The sequence below is a fragment of the Ornithodoros turicata genome, chromosome 3 (genome assembly GCF_037126465.1).
Source record: "Ornithodoros turicata isolate Travis chromosome 3, ASM3712646v1, whole genome shotgun sequence".
Taxonomy (NCBI): Eukaryota; Metazoa; Arthropoda; class Arachnida; order Ixodida; family Argasidae; genus Ornithodoros; species Ornithodoros turicata.
Window position 1 is genome coordinate 78,292,257 of NC_088203.1, and position 14,781 is coordinate 78,307,037.

General features: G+C 43.6%; 1 protein-coding gene across 1 annotated transcript in view; it reads left to right on the top strand.

The window, feature by feature from the left end:
* The first annotated feature begins 36 nt into the window (after window positions 1-36).
* LOC135388682 (uncharacterized) overlaps window positions 37-14,781 on the top strand; it is a 51,524-nt gene continuing 36,779 nt past the window's right edge. The window contains exons 1-3 of the mRNA XM_064618391.1: window positions 37-4,907; window positions 8,412-8,475; window positions 12,435-12,839. Coding sequence (XP_064474461.1) covers window positions 4,902-4,907; window positions 8,412-8,475; window positions 12,435-12,839 — 475 coding nt within the window. The 5' untranslated portion in view covers window positions 37-4,901. The remainder of the gene's footprint in view (window positions 4,908-8,411; window positions 8,476-12,434; window positions 12,840-14,781) is intronic.

Here is a 14,781-nt window from a genome sequence, read left to right on the forward strand (position 1 = left end):
AAGGGATAGTGGCGTACAGCAACTCGCTCTCGGAAATAGTACCGTTCGATTGCTCGTAGTTTGAAATGTATGCCTGCAAATGATTCCGCAAAAAATCGGCGTTGTTATCCAGAAACTTAATTTTCAATTATTCATACTGCATTCTCAATACAAAAGTCTACTGGCAACATTCTAGAGAATCTCCGCTGATTGGTTGTTTGAGAGATCCTGAATTGTGACCGGGCAGACGACGTACGGCTAGTGTTTCCGTCTGCTTCTGTGCTGCTTTCCGACGCTTGAAAAATGTTCCGTGATTGCTGTACGCGGCATTTTTTGTCAAAGATGCCGGATGATAATCTCTGCAATGTGTCCGACTGCAAAAATGCCTCAATGAAGAATCCGGACATTTCGTTTTACTATACCCGGGACGACGATATATGGAGCGAACGTGGCAAGCTGAGATTGCGTGCTATCAATCATATGGGATAAAACTAGAGGTGTGGGAATACTCGAAATTTCGAATACGAATCGAATATTTGCGATATTTGATTCGTATGCGAAAATTTGATATTCGAAGTTTTCGAATATTCGCTAAAGTTCGAATAGTGGATCCTCCCCCCCCCCCCCCCTCGAATATCATAGCAGCTTATTACAAAGCTGTTGCGGTAACAGAAACGAGCATGTATAGTAGAACAGCTGCAAAGCGACGCGCGGCGCTTCCGAGGTAGCTCATCTGCGAATGCGTCGCTACACGTTCGATAACCGAAACCGAAACTAGTACACAGTCGTGTGCAGCCGCCATTTTAAAGCCGCCCCAGCCAAGCGCCAAACTGCGGGACGCTTCATGCATCGTCAGCGCAGTCGCAGCTTTAGTGGATTGCCAACGAAGTCTCAACATTCTTGTGTGTGAGGCCTACAGCTCGGTGAAATTCCGGTTAAATATCGAAATTTTGTTGGCGTTGAGCTGAACACCGCTGTTCCTCGTGCGACTGCATGCAAAGCCCAAACCCGCATTTGTTGTTACAGATGATTGCAATACGCATATAGCCTTAAGCTCAACCCACATGGAGTGATTTTGCTCGCGACTCGCGCGCGTCGGCGCGACAAGGTTTTGAGGCGCGCACACAGATTTGAAATCGCGCATGTGAAATGAAAGAAGTACTGAACACGAACTGCGCCGAAACAATCACGCGTTATGAGCGCATCCATACAACATCGTCGAGGATCGCGGTTTTACTGCGTTAATGAATGAGGCTGTTTCAACTATGCATTACGGTCAGGAAAGATTGTCTCACGCGTGGGAGCACAGTGAAACCGTACAGTTTCTCGCCTCCACGACAAATGCGGAATGGTGTCAGTGCAAGAAGAGGGCGCTTGCCACCTTCTGAGATGTGCTCATCACTAAACCATCCCACATTCTGAACATGTCATTGTCCTTTACTTCCATTCTGTCTGTTTCACCAGCACTTACAATGGCAATACAGGTGTTCACTGTTCATATAATATTTTTGAAGTGCAAGTTGTTGTTACGGTTTTCAGCTTGTCTCATGAGAACATGACATTGTTTTAGTGTAAAAATAATTTTACTGTCACGTGCATATAAGCATGTATGCCCTATGCTAAGGCAACTGTACATTAATACATATTCGTTATTAGCACTTGGGGGCATCTTCTAAGGATCAGCAGAACACAACTGTGACGATGCTTGTTTTCGGGACTTCATTGACTCTTAAGGCTTCGGTCCCACTCCTCTTGTGAAAACGGCCATGTTTGCCAAGAGACTGCGACGCTCCTATTTGTCTGACGTTGGAAGTATTGATGTCGTAGGAAAAAAATTTTTCCATGCAAACGTGCTACAGCGCCCTTTTGTTTATACATCGCTCAGCTGTTCTACTATAAAGCGAGGAACATGACCATATTCTAATTTTTTGCTCATCTTTGCCAAGGTTTTACGCGAAGAAAAAAGAAAATAGCGCTATGTAGTTTTTTGCGGCATTGTGTCCTGGGATACACAAAATGTGCCACAGCCCCGTATTATTGATATTTGACGTAGGTAATTTATAAACACTCCTAAGAAACCCTGAAAAATTTGATTTTTGAACTTGTCATTTCGGATTGTTCTAGTGCTTGTTTGAAAGCAAAATCCGCACTGAAGAGAAACAATTATGCACAGAACAAATCCTGAAATTTTCACCGTAATCGGAGTGTATCAAGGGAAGCCCGAATGCATAAAAGCTACCCACTCACCGCCCAGCGAAACCGAAACTGATGGGCTGTGGCAAGCGAGATTTACCGCGTAAGTTGGTAACCATGGTTTGTAAGTCCCAGCCTTCCCCGAGAGATGTCGCAGGCAAATACCAAAAGAAGACGTTTTCTGCTACAGCTGTTTCTGCACTTTTCGTTGTCTTCTTTTCTTTTTTTTCTGTCATGAACTTTCTGTGAATTATGCCGTTCATTTTCTTCATTCTTTTTTTTTAATGTAGTGTATTGGTTTCATTGAATTGAACTCGGGAACTTGCCGTCAGTCACTGTAACCGAAGCGTCAGTCTGCAAACTTTCAACCGTATTTATCTTCCTCGTGTTTTTTATTATTATTATTTTTAGAAAATGCGAATGGTAGATACCACAGCACGTAAACTCGCGAACTGAAAGTTCCTAAGCTCAATCCACATAGCTAAGAGTGCGCTTTGTGCCTTTCGCTCTCCACAAAATCTGCCGTGCAGTTTTGGTTTCGATAAAGGAAAGTTGGATTAGCTTGTCAATATTATCAGCATATTTACTGGAATTAAGATGAATTAAATACGTAACGGCAGATTACAGCAAAGGTTCACACTAAGAAGTCTGCCTACCGTATACATTTTTCCGGCTTATATTTTGGAGTGGTAATCAGGGCGTGTTGCTCGCCCAGCTCAGAATCACAATTGTTCTTGTTCCTATCTTGTGTTTGTATCTTGTTCGTAAATGTCTCGATTCGATGTCCGCACCCTCTAAGTTAATCCACGCATAATTTGTCTCGATGCAACCAACCCGATAGCGTTCGTGAGTCTAGCCACTTAGATGGTTGCCATAATAAATTTCAGGGAGATAACATTTCATTATTAAAGATGAATGGCGAAGTTGCAAAATTTACGTGTACCTGAGAAGGCGCTTGCTTCATTTCTATTTTACTGGTCAGTCAAATCGGTTTCTAATACGAAAAGCAAATAGGAGTGTCCTCTGTAGCATAACAAGGTTGTGCCTGGAATAAATAATCAATTTTGTACAGGAATCGGTAATCAGTTTCGTACAGACTAGGACACGAACTATAGGCTAAATTTTCGTTTATTTTCATCTCATTCTCATACACATTAGCAAAGCATGCTAAGAGCAGTGCAAATTCCACCGGTGGTTGAACCCCGGAAAACACAATCTGGAGTTTCTTTCAGGTCCCTGGTTGACCTTGTGTATGGCAGAACGCTACAAGATGCGTCTTTTTACCCCTGTGTATTGTTTGTGAATGTAACGTAGAGTAGTCATACTCAGGTTGGGGATCGTGGGCAGAGCCGTAGCGACAGGTGTACGAGAGGGGTAGCCGCCCCGGGCGCCCTCGGGGGCGTCGAACGGCAGGCCCTGGCAGGTTGGTTGGACAGGATGGGACGGAGACGACTGAAATAAACTAGTGAAATGACCACATTTCGTGGCGGAAGATCACACTTCTCGTCATCTCACAAAGCGATAACACAAATCGCAGCAAAAAAAAAAAAAAAAAGAAAGATATCTTCACCTACTAGTCACGGCCGCTACTATGCGGAATACGGACAGGTTACATAGCGTATAATTGTCGACTTCCCTATTTTACTTCGGTTATGCCATTCCTTTGATTCTTATCATTTTGTGTGCGTACTGTGAACTGAACTTCTAGTTTCAACAGAAGTGGTAATGTCATAATTCATGTCAAGAAATCCTGTTTCTGTAAGCTGTATTGATATAAAACTGCTACCGATCGGCACGTGAACAGACTCTTCACAGCTAACTGCAATTATTTAGTATTTGCGTCCATTTTTTATGACGGTTGTTTGACCATTTTGCGTTTGAGATATATATTTTTATGTATCTCAAGTATATTATATTTTGTACAGTCTTCGTCACACGCTACGCGCGCGGCAGCTACCCCCGTGCTACTCAAAACACGAAAGCACAAAAATCAACTCTCCGTCTTGCACGACAGTTTCAGAAGACTTTTACGAGACAATCCTCCCTTCGACACACGTATAAACACCGGGTACAATGGCATAGAGAACAGATTCAAGATCAAAGGGTCCAGTCGGGAGCTGTCCCATGCGCGATTCTCCCTAACGGGATCATCCACGGAAACCGCGACGGTGGCGCCCCGCCGTAGGAAGTCCGTAAGTAAATTCAAGATGGCTACCGTGAGACCGTAGCCTTAACTTCATTCAGACTTAGACACTTTATCCTATGACGTGATATTCGACATTCGATTCGATAGTTGAAGGACAAGTTTGCAGATATTCGTATTCGATTCGTATTCGAAAATTTCAATATTCACACACCTCTAGATCTCTAGATAAAACTGAAAACAGTGTCTGGCGTGTGTTCGACGCACCTCTCAGAACAGGATATCGACCCACATCGATGATCACCGTGGATGAAGGCCATACCGCGTGTAAGTGGTATCAAGGTGACATAATATTTATTAGGTAATAATAATATGTATTAATAATAATAATAATAATATATAAGCGTGATGACCGTGTGGCATCGACCATGTGTTGTCATGTTGTTGTCTTGAAGTTGTTGTTTTCAGAAGACACGTACACAGACAAGACGCGTACGACCAGGTATGACGACATCGTCAAAGCAAGACTGAGTGTGCCACCGACAAAAAAGAAAAGATAAAGTCGCTATGACTCGTGTGAGGAGGGATGGAGGTAAGATTTCCGCACATCTGTATGGAATCCCGTCCCACTTACGTTCACGACATAAAGATGACGCTGGAAGAAAGAGCAGTTGTTAACGTTGATGTTGATGTGATGAAAAAAATAATGAGGAGTGATCGAATTCGTCACACGACAACTTCGGCTACTCCCAAAAACAGCCCCCCCCCACCCAACTATCTAAACTTCCCCCTCCCACCCAGTTGTAGGCGTTGTTTGTAAGAAAAAAGAAAGAACTGGTGTTTGCGCTTCTTTCGCATCTAGAATGAAACCCATTTCAATCATATCGACATTCATATACTTGCGTGATTTCACATGGAGTCAGGCAGGATGGTTCAGTCGATATCTCCAATTTTCTTCTTCCAAACATATATCAAAGCCTAGTTCCTAGGAAGTATATTGGCAGTGAAAGTAACCGAAAATAGTTGGTAGTTATTTTTTAGTCAATTATTGTTCAGATGCGGACGTTTCGACCACAGCGCTACCTATGAAGTTTAACGCCGCGTGTCTTCATAACAATTCAAGTTATTCAGTCGAATTTTTTTCACATACTGTCAGTGGTGGGCCGCATTGTATCTTAGGTCCTGAACTTTCCAAGGTCTGCCTTTGTCCAGTTAAAAAATCGCAACGTTGCCTCATTTGAAAAAAATTGGCACTTTCTCGGCACCTCACTCTTCTTCTTTCAGTTGTGATACCTAAAAGTAATTTATAAAATTGTGTTCGCCTCGAAATGCCCTTTCTTCTCGTAACAAGCACGTCGTTTTGTGACTTGGGCCAACGCGCCCAACGGCCGTTTTGTGAGGGGTGGTCTACCTAAAATGGGTAAATTCAACAGTGCACTTCCCATATATGTCCATTCGTGGCGTCGTTCATATTTCTCATAAACTTTGTTCATGACGACTCAAAATAACACATCAAATGAGCATTATCCTAACACCGGCTGTGCTGTCTGAGGTTTTCCCTGGGTTTTCCGACGACTTTCCAGACGAATGTCGGCACAGCTCCCCTTGAAGTCGGCCCAGGACGCATACTAACCCCCCTGTCCCCCACTCCTTCCTGCTGTCCTCTCTCCATCTGTCCTCATCTGTACGCCGCTCATAGCCACAGTCGCTTCGCGGCTCTAACTCGAAAGCAAAAAAAAAAAAAAAAAAACGAAAGTAAAATGAACGTTAGCTTCAGAGATGGGCTAGGTTACATTTCAGATGTGCAAAGTGCCCATGCAGCGACTTCTCATTATAAAGGGCGCAGCAACGGCCAGAGTTCTTTTTTACCTGGAGCTCACTCAAATGTGCAGTGTTATGAGAAATAAAGGCAATCTTAGGGCTTTGAGAACATTTATTGAACAAACGACATCACCTTTGAAGAGAACAAAAATTACAGGATGTACAATTTTAAACATGATATGCGTGGGTTCCGAATGGGAGGAAGACAGAAGAGGACTGGAAGACGGAGACGCATCCGGGGGGGTCTCCGGATGGGTCTCTTTATTTCCTTCCCTGTCTGTCAAAACGTCGGGTGAAAGATAGCTCTTTTCCAGACAAATGTCGACGCAGTTTTCCTTGAAGTCTGCCTAGGACGCGTACTAAGCCGTCTGTCCCCCACTCCTTCCTGCTGTCCTCTCTCCACCTGTCTACATCTGTACGCCGGTCATATAGCCACAGTTGCTTCGCGGTACTAACACGGAATTACAAAAAATAAAGATAGCTCTGATTCCCGCACTCACCGCGCGTGTTTGTTCTGTGGGTTGGGATTCTAACCCTCTACACCTCGTATGGAGTGTCAATGTAACCTCCTTTCATCGCACTTTGGCGCTCCAACTAGAGATGACAAAAAGAAGAGGAATAAAAGGTGGAGCCAAGGGCTCATTTCCGCGGATTTTCAGCCAATTTATTTTATCAACTGTCGTTGCGCTTACAGCGGTTACAGATGCTATACTGAGCATAATGAACACGAGGAACCCATTTCCGCAAAGAAAACGTTAGGCTGATTTGGGGGGGGGGGGGAGAGAGAGAGAGAGAGAGATACATGATGACGATGATATGGGGATGTCTTCCGCTCATTGAGCAGAATGCTTGGGGAATTACAGAGGTCAATTCAAGAAATTCAGTTTCCATTAATTGAAATGAAACAAAAATGGTACCAATATGTGGCAAATGTTCTTGGCAGAAAAAAAAAATCCCTTGACCACATGTCTCTCCGTTGCCTACGTTATTTACTATGAAGTTCTATCATGGTTGGTGGACCAGCCTGTATGTGTGTGTGTGTGTGTGGGCGCAATGTCGATATCACAGGTCCAGTAGTACCAGTCTGTGAGCTCAAAACAAAATTGGGCAGCTGCTCTCGTACAGTACTAGCAGCAGGACGGCCTGATTATTTCAAAATGTGCTTTCTGGTAACGGTTCATCTTGGGTTCTTCAGCAGCAACTCGTACAACGGAGACGGGAAAAACCTTACGTGTTCTACATACGCGCGTTCTGCGTTGTCATTGGTTCATGCAATCGGCGGTTTCCCGATAAATACGAATGAGCGAAGATTCGTCGGCGCAAGTTTATTGACATTCTTCAGTTTAAACCCAAAAACGAGGAACACAACTTTTGACGGATCTTCGTAGCTTGTATCGCAAAGGACGGTGAGACAAAAAGACAGAGCAAGAAGGTAACTCGGATACAATCGTGTGTGATTCCAGTGATCCTATACATCGTTTTGAGAAACTTCACTGGTGACTCGAAGTAGGCCGAATGCCAATACGGAAGACTTGACTTCCTCACTTATCTCCAACTTGGGTGTCCAACATCCTGTACCACTGCAATGTGAGAGCGACACTTTCATTTTGTCGCTATTCTTGCGAGAAAACTATTATTGCGGTTTGTTCTCAGCTAAACCACGCACACACAAAAGAAGTAAGTAATTCTACAAGTTGGCTCTTCACTAAGATGTAGTGATATACCGCACGGCACATGTACCTTCGAATTTTTTGTATGCATGCAAACCCGTTTCGCGAACACCCCATCATCCGGGTTTCCTTCGTTTCAACGCAGTACACGATTCATAAATCATGACAGCTGTGCATATACTTTATTTTCGTAATTTTTCAGTACAGTTATTTGAAAAGCTTCTCAGACTTCGTGATAATCTTGAAGCTACGCGTTCTCGCAGTGTCCTTATTCTAATGTGTCAACATAAGAAAGACAAATTTACGTTACCTCGTCTTCATGACAAGCGCATTGGCGGTCGGGGAACTAATTTTGTTGTTAATTTTTAAAAGAAACCTTTAGCCAGTACAATTTCAAAAGAAAACACGCATTGCTATTTGTTTTACGACGTCGCCTTGCATGAAAGTACCACAATGCAGTACCAAAGTGATAACGCTGATGGGAATGAATGCGTATTATGCCTGTTCTGTTCTGTTGCTCAAATCGTTGCTCACCACCCGTTGCACCAGGCAATGTAAGCCATAATCTCGAATATAATTGTTGCTTCATTTTTGCTCTTCCACAGCAAAAACGGGGATCCGCTGCAATGAAGGCTATTTTAATACTTGCGTTTGTCACTACTGCAGTTGGTAAGTTATGAGACGTTAAACGTTTTAGGCTTTGTACACATCGTGAACCCTCCTTGCGTAACAACATTAACAAATATAGAAGAACACCAAAGTGGAGGAGTCAGCCTAAGAATTATGTCTCTGAAAGCGCCACTTGGCCTATGGCCTTTACTCGCAAAATTCATGTACTACACGTGTGAAAGCCACAGTACATCGGAACGCGGTATAAAATTTTAAAAATTCGCAGCATTCGTACTAAAACTCTGCAGAGTCGTGCACCCTAAAAACAGAACTCTACCAGACAGCACGCTTGGGGTCAACCACAGCGCAAAGCTGTGCAACCTGGCTTCGTAGCTAAGAACGTAACACTGCCGGAAGCCCTCTGGTCTCTACCGGTACCACCGACCTTCGTAAGCCTTCCGAACCCTCTGGAAAGGAGAGATCACGTTCCCCCTCAAGTCCCTCGAGCCCACTTTTACGCTCTGGTAGACGAAAAGTTTTCTACGTTTACAGCAGCATATACAGATGGCGTATCCAGAAACGGCAAGTCCGCCTCGGCATTCGTCATACCATCCGAAGCCGTAGTACAAGTATGACGCCTTTCGCATCCAACCTCATCAACAGCTGCGGAATTCTATGCCATTCTTTTCTTTTTGCAGCACATGGTTGCTCTAACACCGCAGGAATAGGCAGTCTTCACTGACTCATAATCTGCACACTCTTTAAAAAAAAAGAAGAAGAACGGATGTACAGTAACTCCTTTTTGGCGAGTGCACCCTTGCCACGTATATCACTACCTTTGGAGTGTACAATCACTCTCCAGTAGCGAGTTAAAGGGTCTCCTTATTGACCTGAAGGGAGGGAGGAGACTCCTTTTTGAGGGTAATTGCACTCTCCAAAAGGGAGTGATATATGTGGCAAGGAAACGGAGCTAAAGCACACCCTTTTCATTTTTTTAAGGGCGCACTCCAAGCTATTGAAAATTCTGGCATACGAGGCTCATCCGCACCCCTAGTCACGGATATGTTAATGGCTTACCACCATGTGTACCAAGCAGTCCAGCATCTGGTTCTCCAGTGGGTTCCAGCCCATTGTGGTGTGGTGGCGGACAGCGCTGCACAAGCAGCTCTCTCGCATCGGCAGCGGACCGGTATTGTACTGCTGCGAGGAGACGGTCGTTCCATTCTGCGAGGCCTCCTGACACCCTTGGCTTCCCACCAATGGACAACCAATATTCTCCCCCATCTATGCTGAGCAGAGTTGATCCAACGCTCGCTTTCCGCATGGCACAAAATACCTCTCGTCAAGACGCTGCATTGATTCATCGAATGCGACTCGATGTGGCTTTTACAGCTCAGCGGCGTTACCGCTTGAGACACTGCGGTTCCCAAGAGGATCTGGAGCACATTCTTCTTCATTTCCCACACTACCGACCTTCCCGAACCGCACACTCTGGTTCTCTTAGTCAGCTGGACTCTCGCCCCTTCTCCCTATCAAAATTCCTTGGTCACTGGCCGAATCCTGCCCACCAACGCTCTGCGCTCAAAGCTCTTTTGACCTTTTTGGACAAAATAGGACTTCGATCCTGATTGTGAAGGGGCTCATTGTTTCATTCCCCACATCACCACCAGCAATGGCGAGGAAACTCCACATTCATCATCTTTAAACAAAGTTGTTCTTGAGCTTGCTTCCTTACATAAAAGACAGTCATCCGCAAGGGGCTTTATGTTAACATTAGAGCTATCAACAGCATCGTTTATGTGTATAAATATATATATATATAAGTTGAAATAAACGAATGCGGTTGACCACGAAAAATAAAGGTATTCAATATATATATAGGGTGAGGTAAAAGGATTATCAAACGGCCACGAAGTTTTACAGAAGTTCAAAAAAAGACGCGGAAACAGATTTTAGGGAAGCTACAAACACTAGTTTATTACATAGGGAGGGAGACGTTAAAAAGTAAAATGGGCAAGGGGTCGACGTTTCGACAGTGGCACTGTCTTCGTCAGGACAAAAGATGCGTAGCTGGTTACACATTACTTAAATAGGTTTGGTACATGACGTCATAATCGGTACGGGCACGCCACAGGCGTTTGTCAATGAGTCAGATTCGGGAATATTCCAGAAGGTCAAGTCCGGGTGGTGATGTCATTCGCCGTAGGTCACTGTCCGCTTTGGGGAAAATTCCAGGCAGGATGAGCGCTGCTTCAAACTTTGCTGAAAAAAAAGAGAGGAAAAGAAAAACAGAAAGGGGACGAAAAGGAAGAAAGTGTAGCTCATCTAGGCGGCCAGATTTCTTACCGTTGAAAGTACTCCCAGATCTTCGTTAATGGTTGATTGGAATTTGTAAATGAGATAAGATTCGCGTTGTTCCCTGCACCGATCTGAGCTAATATTTGACTGGAGAATAAAAAGTGACACATTATTTAGTGAATGACCTGGTTGCTTGAAATGGCGAGACACCGGGAGGTTTGGCTTTTTTGTAACGTCAGATCGGTGGTTGTTGAACCTGATCCGAAATGATGTTTTAGTCTGACCAACGTATTGTGCTTGGCACATGCCGCACTGAATGGCGTAAATGACGTTAGATGAATTACAGTCGAAGTCACCATTAATTTTGATGGAAAAATTTGAATTAGTACTTTTAAGTACTTGGGTGCTTTGCATTAATTTGCATATTTGACACCTGCGACCATCGCATGGGTGGCAGCCGTTACCTGGATGCGCTGCTTTGCTAACCTTAGAGCTAACTAGATTATCGTGCAGGTTGCGCGCGCGCCTGTAGGTTACCCGCGGTGGCTGAAAATTTGGCGTGCCCGTACCGATTATGACGTCATATACCAAACCTATTTAAGTAATGTGTAACCAGCTACGCATCTTTTGTCCTGACGAAGACAGTGCCACTGTCGAAACGTCGACCTCTTGCCCATTTTACTTTTTAACGTCTCCCTCCCTATGTAATAAAGTAGTGTTTGTAGCTTCCCTAAAATCTGTTTCCGCGTCTTTTTTTGAACTTATATATATATATATATATATATATATACACACAAAAGGACCCCCTGGAACAGACCCATAAGGGACCCCAGAATACACAGACAATAAAGTAGACCAGGTTTTGTTACATTCAACAGACTGGAGACGGCGATTTAAATATAACGATAAACACCCTATAAGTTTAGAATTTTTAAACATAAAGTGCACTATATGTAACATTTTTTGTATGTGACAGCTTCGCGGAGGATTTTTCTAAATCAAGAAGAATGTCGTTGACGCCAATGGACAACGACAAATCGTGAAGATACTCAAGTAAAATCGATTACCTAGTGAAAAGCGCACCTGCTCGCGTTTTTTGGGAAATGAGCCACACTTGCAAACGGTTTGTATTTCTTTCGGTGGATACCCACATCTTCATCATCATCATCCATTCATCTATGTTGTTGTTGTTGTCGGTGGATACCCGCTCCCGTAGCAGCATGAATCTCGTGGTGGCCGTGTTTTGCACACAAGCGTGCAACTGATTCCCGCAGAAAATCATCGAGAAAAACGCGCCGGTTGATTCTCAACATTGCCACGAATAGGTATGCTCGGAAATTATTGGCCGTGAGCTAAAGCTCTGCCATTGGGCCGACGTCAGCATTTTTTACAAGAAAAAATAGTGGACAAAAAGCGTATTGTTTCTGCTCGTGTGTTCTCTGCTCTGACTTACACAGTCTAATACGTACAAGTTTGTCGTATTCACGTGTATCAGATTGAAAATTTTGTACCGTGTTCCGTAGGACGCTGATGTTGCCATCAAGGTCCTGATCGAGACTCATTTGTTGTTGCGAATTGATCTCAAAGAACGGTTTTAGTCAAAGAAGAGTGACTGATCGATAATGTCGACGGCTTATTGTTGCTGTACCATGATTTTTCATCAGTGTGTTTCGAGCCTGAACTCCGAAGCCAATGCTCACAAACGGCTTTCGGTTCTGCAGGAATCCGTTCGTACAGCGATTCCGTTTTAACCAGATATTTTGACGCCCTCTCTGGCACCATCCTTCCGGTCCACCTTCAAAGTCGACCTGTAGACTTGGATCTCGTCGACTTCGATTTCGTGGTGCCAAGGAACTGGATGACGAACCGCAAGGTGAACGCTCAGTTCCACCATGGATTGCTGACAGGGCTCACAGCAATTAACCCTACCGTCAAGGCTGATAGCTGCAGCCGTGTTAACGAAGGCGACAACTTCACCATGGACTGCACTTTGGCGTTAGGCAACTTGAAAGCTACATACGATGGCTTTGTTGATGGAGAGTCCTTCTTTGGTAGTGGCAGCAATTTATCAGTTGAAGCGGACTTGGTTCATCCCAGAGGTTACGTTGAGATAACGTTCTTTCAGAGTAAGTATCCTTCTCTTTCTGCTATTAATATAAAACCACGGTCCCTCAATACTGTTTCTAGTAAGGAGACTCCGACGAAAAGTTCGTTTAAGGCGCCACGACGACGCGTTGCGGGGCCTTGGTCGTTTGGGGGGAGACTTTCGTGTCTGCCGGTGACTCATCGTATATACGTCCTGCAGAATGTTTCTGCGGGTGTTTGGAAGAGTACACTTTTTCTGTTTTAGTGCTTGCGTTTTGCGTGCGTAAACAGAGATTCTTTTTTAAATATAATTGAAGTTTAAATCTTAGCAATCTGTTCATACGTAAGAATGAGCCACACAGATCAAGGAGACTTCACCTGGCTCGGGCACGAACCATTTCGTGATTACCGTGTTCTTCATGGAAGGGAAGCCGTAACTTGACGAAAAATGAAGTATTTTTTTCTTTGTCTGTAAAACAGCGTGTGACTTGGTGTACGGGAATAAACAGAAAACACTTGCCAACAGCCTTTATTGGGGATGTACTACGATAAGCATGACTCGTTGAGCTCCTCCAAGTAGATCACTGTGTGACAGCTGTAGCATCAAACACTAAAAACCGTAACATTTTCAAAGGATATATCATCTTTCAACATGATGTCAATACAGCAACATGTCTTGGGGTACAGCTTGCGGAGAAAGATGTCATGCCATGCCGGCTTCGTAAAAGATGATTGATGATTGATTGATTGAAAGAAAGAAAAAAATGGGGATGCTTCGTAAAAGAAGTCCGCTCATGCCCATTAGTTTCTGCTGAAATGGAGCGAGGGCAAGAAGGGGTCATTTTTTACTTATTTATTTTTATTTTACCTTTCGGTGATGTTCGTTATATGAGCCACAAATATGTGAGTAGCAGAATTCGTCGGGTGATGAGTTCAATTACTCTCATTTTTTTAACATTACATTGTTACATTTTTTTACATTGAAGCTTTCTCTGTCTCTCTTTCCTTTGCTTCGTAAGCTCAAATTAAACTCTCTTTCAGTGTATCAACTCTTCCAGGTCTACCTAACATGGCAGGCTAGAGGTGGCAGTTTATCCTCGTATCGGTTTCTTTTCTTCTTTTTTCGACACTTTGTTTCTGATGCGTCGAAAGTGTCTGCGGACCATAGACTACAAGACTAACAACTCATTCATGGGCGTGTAGAGTGCTAAAGAATATAGTCTCCTTGTGTTCATCCTGACTTTCAAGTGAAAGTCTGACTCAAGCAGTGTTCTGCCTTTCCCCTTTGCTATCTCCTTTCAGTTCTTATGCATTTGTCACCAGATACCACCACTTCGTAAATGTAGCTTATGGGCAATCCCAAAATTTCCTTCTGAGCTATGATAACAGTGGCTGCTCCTAAATAAAACTCCACTCCATCATTTTAAATATGTTTATAAGTTCCAAACGTCCTGTTTAAGTCCCAAACATATGTTCAGCGACGTTTGGGACTTATAAACATATGTTCAACGTGCAGCCAAAGAGCCTCCGCTAATTCTCTTCCTCTTATCATTTTAAATAGTTTTGTGCAATGTCCTGGAAGTGATGTGACTGATATACCGAGGCTATCTACAACGCAATGATAGTTTCGCCGCTGGATTTGGCAGTTGAATCTTGCCAGACAATTTCTATCGTTGGCTATCAGGCTACACTTCGGAAAGGAGCAAATTCTATTCTATTAATTTACTAACCAGGCTTCAATCATGTTGGAACCTCATTACTCATTACAACTGGCTGGCGTGTCAATCCGAATTGAAAAACCAGTAGAAATACTTCAAGTAGCTTCCAGAAGCTTATTCATTTTTTTCTTTATTCACATCACATCACAGCTTATCATGGGGTGCTCATGTGCATTATCTAAAACGCGCTAGAGCTGTTGCTACCTTAAGTAAATACATCTCTTCCCGAAGTGTGTAAAAATGTCAATCTGCAATTCGTTAGTAT